The 21,006-nt window shown below is 38.7% G+C and overlaps 1 protein-coding gene across 1 annotated transcript; it reads right to left on the reverse strand.

Moving 5' to 3' along the window:
* Positions 1–1,294: 1,294 nt before the first annotated feature.
* Positions 1,295–5,445, reverse strand: LOC136203557 (uncharacterized). The gene is made up of 6 exons (XM_065994743.1): positions 5,196–5,445; positions 4,720–5,056; positions 3,969–4,148; positions 3,315–3,441; positions 2,939–3,052; positions 1,295–1,717 (listed from the first exon to the last, which is right to left on the reverse strand). Exons 2-6 carry the CDS (start codon positions 5,026–5,028, stop codon positions 1,602–1,604), a joined length of 846 nt encoding a protein of 281 aa, XP_065850815.1. The 5' UTR covers positions 5,029–5,056; positions 5,196–5,445; the 3' UTR covers positions 1,295–1,601.
* Positions 5,446–21,006: the final 15,561 nt, after the last annotated feature.

Consider the following 21,006-nt stretch of genomic DNA (forward strand, 5'->3'; position numbering starts at 1 on the left):
CAATAATATTAGTATTTAAGAGAGTTATGTTTGATAATTGCACTGCACCCTTTTTCAGTATATTTCCCAAATGTTTCTTAGATTTTTTTTGTTTATAATTTTAATTTTCATGATAAAATCATGTTTAAATTTACCAATGAATTAAATAAAAAGCTAAAAGTATACAAGAACAATGAAAAAAATAAAATAAAGAAGAAAGAGTTATAATATTAATAATAACTATTTTTGAGCTTTAACTATCAGTTTAAGATAATAATAAAAGTTGTTCTTAACTTTAAATATCAGCTTAAATTTTTGGTTTAATTTTTTCTTTGATAGTGTAGCTCACATTATTTTAGATGTATAAAATTAATGAATTTCACAAGTAATTGTGACCAATTTATGCATAAAAACTTAACGCATATCTACCATGTGTATCTTTAACAACTGACGTGACAAACACAAAGCTAGAATTGCAAATGGGATGGTATAGGCGTGGGGTTGTTTCCCCCATGGTTGCCTATGTCTAGATGTAGGATCATTGTCTCCGTTTCTGAAATCGAGAAAAATTATCCATCCATTTCTAAATAGTATTAGTGAAATTTAAAATTATATCCCTTAATACAATTAGCCGTAGTCTATAAAACATTAGTATAAGTAATACATCATTTGGATAAGGAAGCAATCTAGGTTTAAGATTTTGAAAAAGTATAAATTTAGACTTCACGTTCAAAATAACACCAATGTATGTTTAACGTTTAACTCGTTAACAACATGTTACATGTCATTCATATTACACCATTAAGTTTTTATTTCTCTCTTCGTGTACAATTGAGGTAATTTAACAAAGTAATATGAATGACGTCTCACATTTTGTTATCAAGACCTAAATTGATATTCTTTTTTAAACGTTAAACCTATATTGGAGCTATTTTATACATAAAGCGTAAATCAATACTTCCCTAAAAACGTTGGGCCTATTTTTTGGTACGTTATCCCTTCATTTTACGATATTAAACCTTTGATCTTTTATTTTTTTATCACATTAAATCACTACTTACCAAATTAATAATTTTTATAATTACCCGAAATTACTTTATTGAAATCAAACGTAAAATTAAGTGTTTTTATTACAAAAAAAAAAAAAAAAAAGGAGGAAATTTGTGATTCACAAAAGTTAATATCCCAATTCAAGAAAGGGATGGGACTCCCATCACCACCATCTACACAAGGTCTATTGCTATTCAAACTTAAAGGTAGCCTTTTCTGATTAGTACTCTCACACGTCTCAGCTATTAATTTATGACATTCCAAATAAAGCTCTGATCACCAACCCATGTATTAACGAACAAAAATGAAGAAATAAATTGTAGCATCATTTACACAAATGCACAAATGGAAACTTGAATTTCAAAGGATGACACCGTTTTTCAAAGTGTTGATGGATAATTTACCATTTTACAAACTGCAAACACAAAATTCTCTATCTCTATCACCAACATTATATAAAAAACCTTTTCCACCATCGCACTTGGTTCCCACTAATTCTATTAACTAAATAAATGTAGCAGCAGAGCAAATATAAAAATGCAGCAACAATGATCACATACTTTTCTTCTCAACTAACGCTGGAATGAAATGGAATAGGAACCTGTATTTGGATCTTTAATTGCTTTGAAGTTGTCAATACTCAACCCTACTTTTCCCAGCAGTGTATTCCCTATATCCTTTGCTTTTGCTGCTCACCAAAAATAAACACATTTCAAACTAAATTAGACAGATGTCAATGCCTCAACACAGAAACAAGCCTGTCCACAGCACAATTTCAGATGCCTAATCTCTCTATTGTTTCCATAGCACATGAATGGCAATAACAATAAGAGCTATTCAGTTTTCTGGCCTATAAAGTTGCCCATAACTTATAAGAGCTAAAATTCAAATGGAAAACAAGGAAAAAGGATAGAATAATTATGAGGCAGGAAAAAAAAAGAATCAGAATATTTTAATTTTCCAGATCATGAGCATCAAGTCTCATGAACATTGGGGAAGATCAGAAAAGTTTATCTTACAAAATGGTACATCAATCTACAAACCATATCTTAAATATGCTTAACAAACTCTATTATTTAGGAAGGTCGTATTAGCCCCATTCATGAGAATCCATTACATCTGGACACTAGCATGCTCCCTTAACATTAGCAATGCACACCCCTTTTCCATGCATAAAAAAAAAAAATCAACATTTGATTCTCAAATTCAGAATTTTCTGGCTAAAGAGTTAAGCGAACCCACCAACAATAAGTTATGCTATCTATCAGTTTCCTTTAACAGAATGGCATAACATAACAAATAAATAATGCAACCAACAGCAAAAACCGTTTCATGCTTTTGTAGCTTTGTACAAACCCCTTTACTTTAGCAGATTAATCCCAAAATCCCAATTTTAGTAATTAGATGCAATGAGCCACACAGGTAAACTACAATTATCGTTGACAGTTTCCCTACCCAAGACCTAGTTTTCAAGTAATCAAGAGTTTCAAATATTTAAACATCCTATCTTTTTGCATAATAGTGGATTAATGGATTTCACTTTCTTCTGTTAGTTTTAGCTACCATCCCAAGGATCAGGAAAAGGCAAACAGGGCACACAAATGATGAAACTAATTTGTGCTACCTTCCATCAAACGGGTTCAAGTCAACTTTAATATAAAGCATATAAAGCAACGTGTCTCTTCTGGACATGAAATTTTGTCATGAAAAGTAGAAAAGGACCCGGTGTTTTAAATTCCAAGCTTACTGAAATTGGAGAAAATCTGCCTTCCAGTATTGACACAGCCACAACATATGACTATTATCGTGCCATGTTACTGGTCTAACTTCTAAGATAATCTGCCAAATTACTATTAAAGGAAGACAACCAGGTCAACAGAAAGCATAAAAAAGAAGTTTGTTCGCCTACCTATCATCTCTTCCTTCAGTTTTTCTCGTTTTTCTGCAGCCAGTGGCTCCAAGCGGCAAATTGCTTTCTTAGCTTGGATATTAGAAGGATCCAATTCTAAGATTTTCTTCATATCTGCAGGTAACCAAAATCCATATTTTTCGTCAATGAGAAGAAAGGAATTACACCATATTCATTTCCAACAAGCATAAAGAGCACAAGAATTAGTAATGCCTCCGTGCATGCATGCACACAAAAAACAAAGGGCTTATAAAACCAAAATGAAAAAATGAAATAGAGAGCTCAAGACAAACTAAAGAGATGTAAAAGATACAGAGACGCATTATATGAATTCTTAAACATAATGCAAGAAATTAACTATTAATTAAACACTTACCAGCTATTGCCTCATCAAAGTGTTCTAGCTTTTCATGGGCCTCTGCTCTTCTAACTAGAGCTTTCACATAGGACGGATTTAGTTCTAGTGCTTTTGTGCATTCCTTGATTGTATCCTCATATTTCCCCTAGAATCATGCTTAGTCAAATCAAAATTTAATTATTCGAAAGTTTATAGATAAGAAGTAAAGGCTGAATTCAAAAGCCAAAGTGTTATGGCTACATATGATTATGGCACCAAGAAATACCACCATCGGTATAAAAAAAAAAAATCAAGACATTGTTTGCCATGGTTTTGATACTCCGGGCCTTGCAAAATCCAATTTAGAGAGAGGGAGAGAGAGATGGCAAGAAACAGAATTTGTGATGTTTGAAATAATAAAATGCATACAAAAGTCAAAGTTGCACTTAAACAGATGCAACAATGCTATCAAATTCCAAAACTGAAGTATGAGGCCACATGCATTTTATCTCAAATATAACAATTGTCAATTTCTAGTAGTGCAGTGCCCTTCACCTAAGAAGGAAAGGAAAAGGGATGCACATAAATAGTTTTATTTGACCAAGCTCATTTTTTCCTCACAAACCCATCGGCGCACCAAAAGAATCTGTTGCTACAACTTGATTATTTTAGTAGAGAAACTGTATAACATACCAATTTCAAGAAGCAAATACCACGATTTGAATGACATATGGAACGCAGATCCACAGATGAAGGCATGTCAGGCACAACTTCAAGAGCAATTTCATATTGCAATAATGCCTCCTCATATCGCTCATCTCCAAACAATTTATTTCCTTCCAATTTTCTATCATTTGCTTGTTCCAAAGCTTTCTGTTTCATAAGGAAACAATATATAGCTCAATACTCTTCTCAACAAATATATAAACAAATCTAATTAACCAACCATGCTGATTTCCTTATATTAAAGAAAAAACGTTTTAGAACAGAAGGAATCCACACAAAAGTAATTCAGAGTAAGATCCTAGCTATTTCAGGTAGTCAAACATTGCAGGTTCGCATTCAAGTAAAGGAGTATGATTTTTACTATACTGGTATCTTTGTTATAGAACACAGATCACTTGGTGTTCAAAAACGTTATACTTCAGCTGCAATCCAAAATGTTGATACAAGCATGTTTTCTTCTCCCCTATTGAACCTAAGTTGTAAGTTATACCAACTAAACTAGAAACTCAACTCGAACCCAATGCACCACGTAAACCATTTAGAAAGTTTACTACGCCCTAAATGTGGACAATTGAAAACCAGAAAAATGAAAACGATAGGCAAATTAGAGACTAAAGAGAACTAGTTGCTCTGCTATTAAGCTAAGACAAGCATACAATATGCTGTAAAGGCAAAATGGAACCAGTTAGGGCAACCAGAGGTGTACTTATTGACAAACCTGTTTCAATTCTTCGTCGTTTTTATTGGATTCCTCTTGCACTACTAGTGCCGGTTCCTGAGGTTCCTCTTGTTGCTGTTTAGGTTGATGATCTTCGGAGCTGCCCTCTTCGTTATCGCTCAACCCGTGTTCGCTTGCCGTTTCAAATCCATCAGAGTCGTTACCCTGAACAGTCGTTGTTTCTGGTGGCTGTGATATTACAGTGTCAGTAACTTCGCTAGAATCTGAAGACGTAAAGGGCTTTGGTTTTGGAGGATTATTGGTTAGGGTTGGTTGGTTATCTTCTTCTTGTTGCTCTATGACCACCATTTTGAAGCTTCCAGGCCTCGCTATTGATCTGCGCACTCAAAACGAAAAATCAATAATCAAGAATAAATAAATCAATATCCGTAGGATAGAATCCGCGGCACCGATTAATAACTTCATATATAGATATGTAAAAAACGAGATAATAGCTATAAAATTCGAGGAAATACCAGGAAGAAGATAGAAGAGATTCGTGAGATGGAGGAAAAACAGTATGAAAACACAAGGATGATGGCGCCGAGGTCAGTAATGGGGGATTAGGAGCCTATTGAACAAGAATTGGATGCGCTAACAAGTAACCGGAACTTTTGTCCTGCGAGTTCCAGATTCCAGAACCATCGACGACGTGCTCTTTGGCAGGTTATCGATTTTTATTTTTTTTACTCAATTTTACTTTTTAGGAGCCTGAACTTTAGTAAGAACTTCATTTAGCTCCCTGAACTAATGAACTTTTTGAATTAAAGCTTGATTTCACACAAATAATAGCAAAGTACATGTGCCATTATCTTAGACTAATAGGAAAGACTAATAAAAAAGTATGGATTAGCGGAAGGTGTGAGATTGAACTAAATAAGAATGACGATCTGACAATATCATACCATAATCAAAAGGTACAATAGTTCGAGCGACCAGACCTAACATAAATACATTTCCTTAGACACGTGGACCAATGGAAAAATATATGAGTCCATCATAGATCAAAACCCGCCAATTTTGCCTAGGATTAAGAAATTTCAAATCAGGTATAATACAAATTACCTAAAATACATTCATCATTTAGTTGTCTTCCGAGAAATTTAGAGAGAACATTAAGCTGGCAAATTTACCTCTAGGCATCCTATAAATACGGCGTAACATCATATTCAAGCTATATACATACATCTATTGCAATTACTCTTAATTGTTTGATACCTTGTCTAAAAATCTGTTGACTTAGGCATCGAATATGGCTGCGGTCAACGACATCTTTTTGTCTTATAACAGGCACCGAAAATGTCTCTTCAGGCAACAGAGTTTTATCTCATAAATTCTCTCATATCAAATTGGTGCAGTGAATGTGGATCAAACCAACCAAGCGACTATGGATGATCAAGGAAACACAACTAACCCAACATCCTCGCAATAACTTGGCACCTTCCACGATGCCATCAACAACCTACTAACTTTTCTCCAGATAGCCCCGGTAATTGACCAACGTATTGATGAATACTTGGGGTCTCTTGAACCTTCAAACAGAGAATTTATAGACCAATCACAAAGAAACTCCTTTACTGTTCTACATGCTACCATTGAGCAGGCAATAACGATGGTCGAGCTGCATGAAAAATTAATAGCAGCAGAAGAAGCCATTAGGTTTGAAAAAGAAATAAGATTCCACGGCCTGTTCCACCAAACGGAATACAAAACGTAGTCGTTCGTAGAGGGGAACATATCACAAAAGTACCACAGAGAGGACGAATGAGGAAAGACTTGCAACAAGCAGCAAACTCCTTGTAGAAACCAAAGTAATTGTCATATGAATGTCCTTCTCCCATAGTGAGAGTAGCTGGAAAGGCTCCTTCGAGGAAGATACTCTAGTCATCTCATTAATCGGTTACCATCATCTTTATCAACGACAAGACACCTTTAGAGATATGGCATGGAAACCAGCTAAAAATTATAATTCCTTACGTGTGTTTGGTTCCACTACATACTACCACGTTAAGGAATCAAAGTTGGATCCGAGAGCAAAAGAAGCGGTCTTTATGGGCATTTTCTCTAGAGCCAAAGGGTATTATTTATGGTGTTGTGAGTCCAAGAAGATAATCTTTAGCAGGGATATTATATTTGATGAATCCACCATATTGAAGAAGGTAGAAGATAAGCAAACAGATGGTACTCCACAGCAGGTGGAGGATACTTCCAAACAGGTGGAGTTTGAAGGAAGTAGAAAAATTGTTCCATCAATGGAATCTGATAGTCGTGCTGTAGAAGGATCAGATGAAGAAGGTGAGGTTCCAGTATAAGAATCACCATAAAAAGAGATGCCAATTGCATTGAGAAAGCTACATAGAAATAGAAAAAAGCCTGCTCGTTATGAAGATATGGTGGCTTGTGCATCTTCAGTTGAAGAAATTCCTACATCCTATTCTGAAGTTGTACAAAGTTCAGAAGATGAAAAATGGAGAAATGTTATGGATGAGGAGATGCAGTCCCTTGAAAAGAATCAGACATGGAAGCTAGCAAGTCTACCAAAGGGAAAGAAGGCAATTGGATGCAAATGGGTATTTGCAATAAAGGAGTGATTTCCTGACAAGTCCAGTGTTCACTACAAGGCAAGGTTGGTGGCTAAAGGCTACGCTCAGAAGGAGGGAATTGATTATAATGAAGTATTTTCTCTAGTTGTAAAACACACCTCCAATAGAATATTGTTGGCTTTGGTAACACAGTTTGATTTGGAACTAGTTCAATTGGATGTAAAGACTGTGTTTTTACATGGGGACTTGGAGGAGGAAATCTATATGACTCGGCTAGAGGGATATAAGGTTGATGGTAAGGAAAAATTAATGTGCAAGTTGAGCAAATCATTGTATAGATTGAAGCAATCTCCAAGGCATTGGTACAAGCGATTTGATAAGTTCATGATGGGGCAGAAGTACACCAGAAGCAAGTACAATCACTGAGTATATTTACGCAAGCTACAAGATGGATCATTTGCCTATCTTCTCCTTTATGTTGATGATATGTTGATTGCGTCAAAAAATAAAGGAGAGATAGAGAAATTGAAGGCTCTACTGAATCAAGAATTCGAAATGAAAGATTTAAGTGAGGCCAAAAAGATTCTCAGTATAGAGATAAGCAGAGATAAGAAATTGGGGAGACTTTGTTTGACTCAAAAGGAATATCTAAAGAAAGTATTAAGACAATTTTGCATGGATGAGAAGACAAAATCAGTCAATACTCCACTTGTCCTCATTTCAAACTTAGTGTAGCTCTATCTCTAGAAAGTGATGAAGAATGAGAACATATGTCAAATGTTCCATATGCGAATGCAGTTGGTAGCTTGATGTATGCAATGGTGTGTACGAGGCCCGACATTTCACAAGCAGTTGGAGTTGTGAGTAGGTATATGCATAATCCTAGTAAAGGACATTGGCAAGATGTGAAATGGATTATAGGGTATATCCAACATACTGTGGATGTTGGTTTAGTGTTTGAGCGGGATGTGAAAGTCGGCCAATACGTAGTAGGATATTATGTTCGGACTATGCCAGTGATTTGGATAATCGGCGGTCAACTACTGGTTATTTGTTTACTATAGCAAAGGCACCAGCTAGTTGGAGGTCTACCTTACAGTCGACGATTTCTTTGTCTATGACGGAGGCAGAGTACATGGCAGTTACAAAAGCTGTTAAGGAGGCAATTTGGCTTCAAAGGTTGTTAAAAGAGTTGGGAGTTGGACAGAAGCATGTCAAAGTGCATTGTGACAGTCAAAGTGCTATTTATTTAGCAAAGAACCAAGTCTATCATGCAAGGACGAAGCATATCGACGTTCGTTATCATTTTGTAAAGGAAATTCTTGAAGTAGGTCAAATACAGTTTCAGAAGATTCCAACCGCTAACAATCCTGCAGATATGGCAACGAAGGTAGTAACATCAATCAAGTTTCAACATTTTTTGGACTTGATTAATGGCATCTCTACTTGAAGTTGAAATTTGAAGACACTACTGAGTATGGGAAAGGATGGAGAGATAGTTTGGTTGAGGTTTCTTGGAAGATCGCCAAGGTGGAGATTGTAGAAAAAATGGCTCTCTTTCAAGAATCTCATATTGTTAGTTTAAAGGGAAGAAGAGGAAAAAGTATATATTAGTTGTTCAAAGTCCCACATTGGAAAGCTAGACTTTTTGGGGGAGTTTGGAAGACTATATATTAGGGCTTGGGTTTTAGGCTTAAGACACCCCACAACTAGCCTCCTCTAATTTCTAAGGCTTAGTTGTTTTTTCCTCCTTTCTCTATTGTAATATTTGCTCATTTGAAATATTATTTAGTAGTGTCCGAGGACGAGCCTTGGCGCAATGGTAAAATGTTGTTGTCGTGTGACCGAAGGTCACGGGTTCGAGTCTTAGGAGCGGCCTCTTGCCAAAAATATTGGCAAGGGAAGGCTTGCCCCCAATACACCCTTGTGGTGGGACCCCTCCTCGGACCTTCGCTTAGTGGGGACGCGTAATGCACCGGGCTGCCCTTTAGTGTTCGAGGACGTAGGTAATATTGGCCGAACCTCGTTAAATCCTGGTGTCTTCTCTATTTGTTTTATGCTTTAGCTTTCAATTTGCTAGTCATTTCCGCAACCGGTTATATATGTTCAATGCAATTCACGGTTACACTGAACTAGATAGCAAATTAACTTCTTAATTTCTATCTATTATATCAATCTAAATTAATCCAACTAAACGTATAACGGACCGGTGCTCCGACTTAAGAAAGAATTGTCCCATTCTCCTAAGAGCCCATAAGAAGTCAAGTTGATTTTGACCTTTACTTTTCAGTGTATAGTTGTAGTATAATACGATCATCATCAACTATATCCAAATGAATCGTGACTATTGAAACTGTCAAGTTACATGTACAAAGACGTTATTCACTTGCACAAGTTGAATTAACTCAGAAGTGCTTGACTTGAGTTATTTAAGTTTATTATCATTTAATTAGAAATATAAAGTATAGTCTAACTCCATCTTGTATGAACATTTTATGTTTATAAATATAAACTAAGGAATAATTTTATCTAGTTAATGTTGAAACACCTTTCCACATGATTTTGATTTGACAAAATTATTTAAGTAAAATTAAATATATTCTAAACACACTAAGTTTAAATGCTTTGATTTATTACACTAATGTGTTTGTTCAATGTTGAGTTAAATTGTTTATAAGACATAAAGACTAAAAGGCTTAAAGCCCAATACGGAAGTCAAAGCCCAAGTCAAACAGATCAAGACCACTCGGCCCGCGTGTGCAAAACGCTGTCATTGTGTACAAAACGCAGCTCAGCGAAAGAAGGATCGAGAAGACCTTCGTTGAATAACTTCGGAACGAAGCTGCTGAGTTGTATCGACAAAGAGTACAAGACAGCAGCTGAGCAAAAACAACTTCCAGACAAAGTATTTCTACTTTGGGTAAAGTTCAGAAGACACAGAAAGCTGTCTAGTTGACCTTACCATAAATGGAGAGACATTCTGCCGGACTGACTAAAAGCTGCTCAGTACTGACCGAAGACAGAAGATACTTGAATCTGATTGGCCAAGAACACTGACCAGGACTGAGTGATAACGACAGGAAGCCGTTTCCCTCCAACGGTTATTTCAAAATTCGAAATGACTGATACCTCAGACGTCTCTATAAATAGGGTCTTTCAGTTGCTTCATTCGATGCAGATCTTCATCAAGCCATTACGCTGACCAAAATTCTACTCGAAGTTCTGTGAGAAAAAGCAAAGCAAATACTTACACCAAATTCTATATCTTTCGTGTAAAAGTCTAGAGTGATTATTCAATCATCTAAGGTGTCTTAGCAATTATTGTTTAGGACAAATCTTTATCATTTCTAGAGATTAGAAAGGAGAGGCTGAGTACTCGGTTATAGTACTCAGCGAGAGATTAGGAGTGAGCAGAGGTATAGAGGAAGGTACTCTTGTTATACTCAGCTTCTAAGTTGTAAAAGGTTTGATGCTCTACCGTTAAAGAGCTCAGTAGAGAATTCGAAAGCTCGGAACGTGTTCCGGGGACAAGACGTAGGTTTAGAGACCGAACCTGGATAAATCTGCTGAGTAACATCTTTCTAACCTTAAACTCCTTAATATATATATTGTTTGCTTAAACAAAACTGACCAAGTAAAGAGGTCATGTTGAGTTGTGTGTATTGAGTATCTGAGTTCAGGAATAGACTCAAGTACTATCTCTTGACTCAAAGAAAGAAGCTGACTTAGTCACCAGTTGACTAAGCTAGTGTCTTAATTTACTCAGCGCGATGTGTAATCCTTTTTCAAAGAAAAAGAAGTCAGCCTTAACGTACTAAAATTTTAAATAGTTCCTATCCCCCCCCTTGGAACTAACTTGTTACGTTATAAGGGACCAACAAGTGGTATCAGAGCTTAAAAGCTCACTGTGAAAGGTTTAACTACCTTGAGCTGATCCCCACTATGGCTGAAAATAGTACTCGGTTTCTTCCAGGAAACCAGACAACTCAAATCTTAACTGAGGGGTTGTCCATTACTCGGACTCCCCTATTCTTCGGGTCTAACTACACCTTCTGGAAGAATAGGATGAAAAACTTTATTCAGGCAACAAATATGAGTGCATGGCTTTCAATAGTCCAAGGCCCATTTGTTCCTGTTGAAGTTGTGGCTGGCCAAACAGTTGTCAAAGCTGAGGCCAAATGGACAGAGGATGATCTGAAGAAGCTACAAAATCACGCTTCGGCTATAAACATGCTTCACTGTGCGCTTGATGCTGCAGAATATAACAAGATATCAGGTTGTGAGTCAACGCAAGAGATCTGGAAGAAGCTGGAGGTCACCTACGAAGGAACCAACAAAGTGAAGGAGTCCAAGGTGAACCAGCAGATGAGACTATACGAGCTGTTCGAAATGAACAATGATGAAGGAATCTCTGACATGAATGCAAGGTTTACAAACATCATCAACGAGCTCAAAAGACTTGGGAAGATCTTCACTGAGGAAGAACAAGTCAAGAAGATTCTTAGGAGTGTTCCTAAAAATTGGCAAGCAAAGAAGACCGTTGTTGAGGAAGCTCAAGACTTAACCACCTATAAGTATGATGAACTCATCGGCTCACTACTGACCCATGAGATCTCGATGAAGAATTTCGAGGTGAAGGAAAAGTCTGAAGACAAGAAGCAAAAGTCTCTTGTCATGAAAGCTGACTCCACTGATGGAAGCTCAACAGACGATGAAGAGATGGCTATGTTCACCAGAAAGATGAAAAGGTTGTTCAAAAAGAATGACAAATATTCTAAGAAGCCTTATAAAAAGTTTGATAAGTACAAAGCTGACTCCAGCGACAGCAAGTACAAGAAGGACAGCTCAAAGCCCATTACATGCTTTGAATGTCATCAAACTGGCCATATCAAGTCAAGCTGTCCCTCGCTGAGGAAAGAAAGAAAGAACGGCAAGAAGGCAATGGTGGCAACCTGGAGTGATAGTGATGATTCATCATCATCTGAAGCTGATGCCACTGAGTCAGCAAAGATTTGTTTCATGGCTGATGAACTTGCTGAGCCATGTGTTTCTGAGAATGCTGACCCCTCCATTGCTTCTGACGATGAGGAACATTCAACTGAGGTAATATCACTACCCCTGCTCAGAAATGAAATGGTTAATGCCCTGAGTGACCTCTACACACTTGTCAAAAAGTGTAATAAAAAGGTTAGAGCACTCAGCAGGCGATGTGATGAGGTCGAGGAGGTCAAACTGAGTGACCTTCGATATCTTCTTCAAGACAACTCAGATTTGCATAGTAACATTGGAATTATGCAAAAGTTTGTCTCTGAGGTCCAATCAGATTCTAAGAAACTGAGGAAGGACGTCACATCCATTCAGAACCAACTAAAGGTTCCAAACAAAAGAAATATTCCTCTGAATACTCAGTACCGAAGTACTGGTCAGCAGAGATGGAATCCTTAGTGGAATGTCCAGTGTGACTTCTGTGGGAAGAAAGGACACACCACAAAGGTGTGCTGGCACGCTCAGCACTGGGGTGCTGACCAGTCAGTGAGACATCCTAAACGGAAAGTCAGCTGTGACTTCTGTGGAAAGAATGGCCATACTGTCCAAGTATGCCGCCATAAAATAAAACATGATGCTTTACCTGTTGAACCTAACAAGCAAGGACCCAAAAAGAATTGGGTACCTAAAAGTAACTAGTTACATTGCAGGTAAGCCTGAGGTGTGCTGAGAAGTCAAAGATGTGGTATATTGACAGCGCATGCTCGAGGCATATGACTGGTGATGAAACTCAGTTCATCACATTTGAGCGTAAACGAGGATGAAGCGTAAGTTTTGGAGACAACAAAAAGGGTAAGATAGTAGGGTCAGGAACCATTGGAGGTAATCCTACTATTGAGTCTGTCTCCCTAGTCAGCGGACTCAAATATAACTTACTCAGCATAGCTTAGCTATGTGACAATGGGAGAAAATTTATATTTGATGACACTGGATGTAAAATATTCGAGGGTAAAACTAATGAGTTAATTTTAACTGCCCCTCACATTGATAATGTCTTCATGCTGAACTTAGAGAAAAAGTTTTCAAAAACTGTATGCTTAGTATCAAAGGAAGAAAATTCCTGGCTATGGCACAGGAGACTTGGTCATGTAAGCATGGACCTCCTGGCCAAATTAGCAAGAAAGCAATTGGTTGAGGGACTGCCAGAACTTAAATTTGAAAAAGGTCAATTATGCCACACTTGCCAAGCTGGAAAACAAACCAAACAATCTTTTCATAGCAAAAACATTGTCTCAACTAAGCGTCCATTAGAGTTACTACACTTGGATCTCTTTGGTCCAGTCCAGCCGCTGAGTCTGGGTGGAAGAAGATTTTCCTTGGTCATTGTAGATGACTTTTCTCGGTACACTTGGATCATCTTGCTGAGTAGCAAGGATGAGACCTTTGAGACATTTTCAAATTTGGTTAGAAAACTTGAAAATGATAAAGACCTAAAATTGGCTCACATCCGAAGTGATAATGGTGGAGAATTCAAAAACCAACAGTTTGTTGAATTCTGTGAAGCCAGCGGCATTGACCATAATTTTTCTGCTCCTAGGACGCCTCAACAAAATGGGGTTGTTGAAAGGAAGAACAGAACCTTGGTTGAAATAGCCAGGACAATGCTGAGTGAGCATAGGCTTCCAAAGTACTTTTGGGGAGAAGCTGTTAACACATCGTGCTATATTCTTAATAGGGCTCTTGTTAGACCTATACTAAAGAAAACCCCCTACGAACTTTGGAAAGGACGAAAGCCCAACATTGGATACTTTCGTGCCTTTGGCTGTAAATGTTTTATTTTAAACACCAAAGATAGCTTAGCTAAGTTTGACTCAAAAGCTGATGAGGCTATCTTTTTAGGCTACTCAACAAACAACAAAGCATACAGAGTTTTCAATAAACGAACTCAAGTTTTAGAAGAGTCAGTACATGTTGAGTTCGATGAAACTAACCCTGCAGGAAGATATCAGCCGCTGACTGAGGATGATCCACACTCAGTATCCGCTGATCAAGATCCAGCCGCTGAGTCATTCCCTCAAGGGCTGACCAAAGGTAAAAGTGAACCTCAAATTGTTTTCACTGACCAGTCTACACCTGCAGAGATTGTTGAAACACAGACAGCACAAGACATCAATCTACCAAAGGAGATAAGGATACCAAGAGGACACTCAGAGAGTGCAATTCTTGATGCCGCTGAGAATACCCTGATGACAAGAAATCAACTTAGGAGATACCTCAGCAACGTAGCTTTCGTCTCAGTTCAGGAACCAAAGAACTTTGCTGAAGCTGAGCACGATGAATTCTGGATGAGCGCAATGTAAGAGGAGCTTGATCAATTCAGAAGAAATGATGTATGGGAGTTAGTGCCACATCCAAGGAGTTAGAAGACCATTGGAACAAGATGGGTTTTCCACAACAAGCTGGATGAACAAGGAAATGTGGTCAGGAACAAAGCAAGACTTGTAGCTCAGGGCTACAGTCAGTAAGAAGGTATTGACTACGGTGAGACCTTTGCCCCAGTGGCAAGGCTAGAGGCTATTAGAATTTTGTACGCTTATGCAAGTTATATGAACTTTAAACTGTTTCAAATGGATGTTAAGAGTGCATTCCTTAATGGAGTTATAAATGAGGAAGTTTATGTTAATCAGCCTCCAGGGTTTGAGGATTCTAAATTCCCAAACCACGTTTATAAACTAAAAAAGGCTATGTACGGCCTCAAGCAATTACCACGTGTTTGGTATAAGAGGCTGACCAGTTTCCTGCTGACTAGAAATTATGTCAGAGGCAAAGCTGATACAACCTTATTCATTAAGAGAAAGGGTAAAGATACCCTGCTGGCTCAAATTTATGTTGATGATATCATTTTTGGTGCAACTAACGAGTCAATGTGCAAGGAATTTAGCAAGCAAATGCAGACTGAGTTTGAAATGTCAATGATGGGAGAACTCAACTTCTTCCTTGGACTTCAAATTAAACAAGGGAAAAATGGCATCTTCACCAGTCAAGCTAAATATGCCAAGGAGATATTGAAGAAATATGATCTGGAAAATTGCAAGCCAATATCTACTCCTATTGGCACTGACACTGTCCTTTGTGCTGACGAGAATGGTAAGTCGGTAGACAGCAAATTGTATCGAGGTATGATAGGCTCTCTACTTTACTTAACAGCAAGTAGACCGGACATTCAGTTCTCAGTATGCTACTGTGCTAGATATCAATCTAACCCTAAGGAATCTCATTACATAGCTATAAAAAGAATCCTTAGATATTTGCAAAGCTCAGTGAACGCAGGTTTATGGTATCCTAACACTCATGATTTCACACTCGTTGGATACACTGATGCTGACTATGGACGGGACAAGCTTGAACGAAAAAGCACCTCTGGAGGATGCCACTTCCTAGGAAGCTGTCTTGTATCCTGGTTCAGCAAGAAGTAGGCGTCAGTAGCCTTGTCTACCACTGAAGCTGAGTACATTGCTGCTGGAAGCTGTGTTGCCCAAGTCCTTTGGATCAAGCAACAGCTCGAAGACTATGGTGTTCAAACAAAGACAATTGAAGTCAAATGTGACAACAAAAGTGCAATTGATCTATCAAAGAACCCAATACAGCACAACAGGATGAAGCATGTCAGCATCAGACATCACTTTATTAGAGACCATGTACTCAAGGGCGAGATCAAGCTGACCTATGTCCCAACGGATGAGCAGCTTGCGGATATCTTCACGAAGCCACTGGCTCGTGAACACTTCAGTATACTGAGAGAAGCCATTGGTATGTTTAATCCTCTTCAGTAAATTCCAGCTCTTAATATATGTTCATGATGAGTGAATTACCATGCTGAATGACTTATGCTATTACTTGCTGAGTGGATAGATGTATGCTGAGTATTTAATGCTAAATGAATGAATATCACATACTGAGCAAATATTGGCACCGAGTAGTTATCTCAAACTAAGAAATCAATTACTTAAATCATCCATTTGTGTAAAATTGACTACTCAAAATATAAAACGTTTAGAATTCTAAACATTGAGTATAAGATCCATTGCATTTAATGCTAAAGCACGCGAATAGCCACCTAGGATGACGTATGCGCGGAATGTGTCATAAATGTCAGGATCCTTGTCGGTTGACAATCCCAAGGCAAAACTGACATATGGATTCGATAAGATCCACCTCTCACAGCTATAAATAATGGGCAAATCCCCATTTTTATCTCTTTACACTTACCAAATTCTCTGGCATAAATACTTTCTCTCTAAAAACTCTCAAAACTCCCAAACCCCTCTCTGAAACTATGACTAAGATTTCCTTGAACATCTCTGGTGCCGGTCACTCTAAGACCAGTTCCGATGAACCTTTCAGGCATTCTACTCCGCCTGGAATGACTGAGGCCACTACACCGAGCAAAGGCAAAGCTGGCCAAGCCACCTCCTCTAAAGGAAAGCCGGCCAAAGTCAGAACCTATACTAAGGTCTTCGAAAACGTTAGAGAGTGGAAGATTGACCACTCAAGGTGGTTCTCTGAGGCTTTCGTAGAAACCGAGCAACCATTCTATGAATGGATATCGAAGAATGGCTGGACCGAGCTGTTCTCAATCAGAGATCCAACTTACCCTGACTTAGTAAGGGAATTCTACCATAATCTGCGGGTTGCTGACGATAACCAGGACCACCTAGTAACTGTGGTAAAAGAGAAAACAATTTTTGTCAACCCTACCTACCTTGCCAACTTGCTGAAACTGAAGAATGAAGGTACAAAACTGAGGAGGACTGGTGATCATGAAGGAACTGGGTACTCTGCCACCTTCTGCAAGCCCGCTGGCCATTTTGGAGAAATTTCCAGTTCCTCAATGGGCCAGCACCAAAAGATGGCACACTACCTGCTGACCAATTATATCTTCCCGAAGATAAATTGCACCAGCTCAGCAACAAACTTTGAGCAATGCTTCATATGGCATATGCTGACCTACAAGCCCATCAACATGCCAGTATTCTTAATTGCCGGCTTCCAAAGGAGCACTGGAACTCTAAGGTTGGGCTCACTCATTACCAGAATCCTTATAGACCATCAGATTGACCTATCCGAGGAAACTAAGGCCCAAGGCTCTGAGATCACAGCTGATGCGCTGCGTGCCTTAAAATTTGACCAACCGATTAAGAAACCCAAAGGTGCTAATCAGCCTGTTGAGGAGACTGTCCCAAAGAAGGGCAAAAGAACAAAGGCTCCAGCTGCCCACAAAAGGAAATCTGTTGGGACTCCTTCAAAAGATGATGAGTCTCCGGCCAAGAAGCTGAAGTCAGTTGCTCAAAAAGGTCAGGAGAGACATAAGTCAGCTGAGAAGAGAAGCAGGCAAGATGAGCCTGATACAGAAGAAAGAATAGATGCTGATGAGCAACCTATTGATGCTATCCCCACTGACTTCATTGTTCCTGGTGATTCTCACTTCACACAATGTTAGGGAACTGAAGCTGAGCATCAAGAAGACGATGTGCAACTGGATGATCAGTTCATCACACAGCTTGAAGAAGAGCTAGAAGAAGACGAAGGGAATGATCAACAGGAGGAAGAAGAAAGTGGTTAGGATGACACTGAGGAGACAGCCAGTGAAGAGGAAACTGCTGACCCAACTAATACTGAGTTAGCTGCAGATAAAGAACAAGAACAAACTGACCAGCTCAATGCTGATCAAGAAGAGACTTCTCCTCCTCACTCAGTAGAGTCTATCCCAGCTGACACTACACCTCCTCGAAGAAGAAGACTAGTAAAGGCAAGTCAGACAACTGTCATTGACCTTCCTGTCCAGAAGCCGACCAAAGACCCTTCTACACTTAAGCTAAAATTTTTCAGCAAACAAACTTCTTCTTCTCTGCCAGCTTCTCTTGAAAAGCAAGCCTCTGTTTCTTCACTACAGGAACAAGCCGACTTGAATGCTTCTGCCAACCCTACAAGCCAAACCGAGCAAGTTCTCGCTAATGCTGCTGCTCCAAGCACTGTGCTGACTCAGGACACTCCTCCCCCTGTCAGCACTGAACCCATTCAGCTTACTTCTGCACCAACAATCATTCCTGTCGATCAATCATCTCTACAAGAGAACCAAGTGCAGATTGAAAACCCCCTTCCAGTCACTGACCATGTCGTCACTGAGAAAAATCTGACTCCTCCATCAACTGGTCACACTGAGGAAACTAGGCAATCTGATGAAGGATCACTCAGCTATCTACATGCCACCGAGTCTGGTAGACAAATCATCAACTCGGTGCAGTCATTAATCAAAAATCTTCATCAAAATGTTGAACCTACTGTTGGGTCTACCAACAATGAGTCAACTCAGCTGTCCCAAGTCACTCAGCTTTTAAATGAAGTTAAAGGACTGAAGGATCTGCTAAGTGTTATGATCTCAATTCAATCACAACAACCCAGGCAGGACTCAATAACGAAGCTGGCTGAGCTCCAACTGACAACGGTTCAACATCTTAACACTCTTCAGGGACAATTCCAGACCTTGTCAGCTGCGAACACTCAATATGCAACTTCTGCTGAAGTTAAGATGCTCTTTGCCCAGCTTCACACTGAGCAAAATAAGACCAATCATCAGCTGGCTTCCTACTCATAATGCTCGGTGGAGAAAATTAGCGAAGCCGTTTGTTTGCTGAACTTGAATAAGCAAGAGATGGACACTGACCAAATGAAGCAGAATGAGATATTGGTCACTACCCAAAAGACTTTCACCCATGTGAGTCACTATAATATCCAGCGTCAATATTATGACTCAGCCTTGCTGAAGACATTTCATCAAGTTTTTGCTGCACTGTCAGATACAATTACTTGGGTGGGTAAGTCTCAAGCCTACATACTGAGCATGCTCAGCGCAGCTGAACTCAGTATACCTAAAGAGGTCTTGGATGATGGCGTTGCTGTCTTCGACGACATCAATGAAAGTGCCGACAAGCTTAAGGAGTTGTCCGCCTTACTGACCAACGCGGCCTTAACCGACTCCTTTAGAATTCCTCTTCCTCCCGATGCTGACAAAACGGGGGAGAAAGAACAAGCTAGAACTCAGCACGAGGCTACTAGAAGTAGTCAGTCTAAGCATAAGAAGAAGAAATAGAAATAGGCTAACTCAGTTTTCTGTGTTACTTTGTAGTCTCTATGTTTCTTTTTGCTTATCTTTTTGCTGTATATACTGACTACTTTATTTCAATACAATACTTGCATCTTTTATCCAAACTTGAGTTATTTTATATGATGCTGAGTATTATGTTACTATGTATCTTCAAATACATCAACTGTGTTTACTGCTTATAATACTTGTTGATTGTATGCTATGCTGATAAAATGTTTGACATTATCTTGTATGTTTATTAAACACTGTATCATAAGACCCATTGAACAATAAAATACTCAGCGCTCTCTGAATGATAAATCTTCCGCTTAACACTGAGTAAAATAGAATATGTTCTATGAGCTGACCTATATCTGAAAACTGACCTTAGACTTACTCGATTAAACCTTAAAATGTTTAGAGTAAAACTAAGTCAGTCGCTCTACCCTGACAGGGGAGTCTGCTAAGTAATATTAGGACAACTATCATGGGGGAGCTCAACACTGAGTTCTTCGCTGAATAGTTTTGCCAACATCAAAATGGGGGAGTTTGTTGAAACACCTTTCCACATGATTTTGATTTGACAAAATTATTTAAGTAAAATTAAATATATTCTAAACACACTAAGTTTAAATGCTTTGATTTATTACACTAATGTGGTTGTTCAATGTTGAGTTAAATTGTTTATAAGACATAAAGACTAAAAGGCTTAAAGCCCAATACGGAAGTCAAAGCCCAAGTCAAACAGATCAAGACCACTCGACCCGCGTGTGCAAAACGCTGTCGTTGTGTACAAAACGCAGCTCAGCGAAAGAAGGATCGAGAAGACCTTCGTTGAATAACTTCGGAACGAAGCTGCTGAGTTGTATCGACAAAGAGTACAAGACAGCAGCTGAGCAAGAACAACTTCCAGACAAAGTATTTCTACTTTGGGTAAAGTTTAGAAGACACAGAAAGTTGTCTAGTTGACCTTACCATAAATGGAGAGACATTCTGCCGGACTGACTAAAAGCTGCTCAGTACTGACCGAAGACAGAAGATACTTGAATCTGATTGGCCAAGAACACTGAGCAGGACTGAGTGACAACGACAGGAAGTCGTTTCCCCCCAACGGTTATTTCAAAATTCGAAATGACTGATGCCTCAAACGTCTCTATAAATAGGCCTTTCAGTTGCTTCATTCGATGCAGATCTTCATCAAGCCATTACGCTGACCAAAATTCTACTCGAAGTTCTATGAGAACAAGCAAAGCAAATACTTACACCAAATTCTATATCTTTCGTGTAAAAGTCTAGAGTGATTATTCAATCATCTAAGGTGTCTTAGCAATTGTTGTTTAGGACAAATCTTTATCATTTCTAGATATTAGAAAGGAGAGGCTGAGTACTCGGTTATAGTACTCAGCGAGAGATTAGGAGTGAGTAGAGGTATAGAGGAAGGTACTCTTGTTATACTCAGCTTCTAAGTTGTAAAAGGTTTGATGTTCTACCGTTAAAGAGCTCAGTAGAGAATTCGAAAGCTCGGAACGTGTTCCGGGGACAGGACGTAGGCTTAGAGGCCGAACCTGGATAAATCTGCTGAGTAACATCTTTCTAACCTTAAACTCCTTAATA

Source organism: Euphorbia lathyris, chromosome 8 (assembly GCF_963576675.1).
Source record: "Euphorbia lathyris chromosome 8, ddEupLath1.1, whole genome shotgun sequence".
NCBI lineage: Eukaryota > Viridiplantae > Streptophyta > Magnoliopsida > Malpighiales > Euphorbiaceae > Euphorbia > Euphorbia lathyris.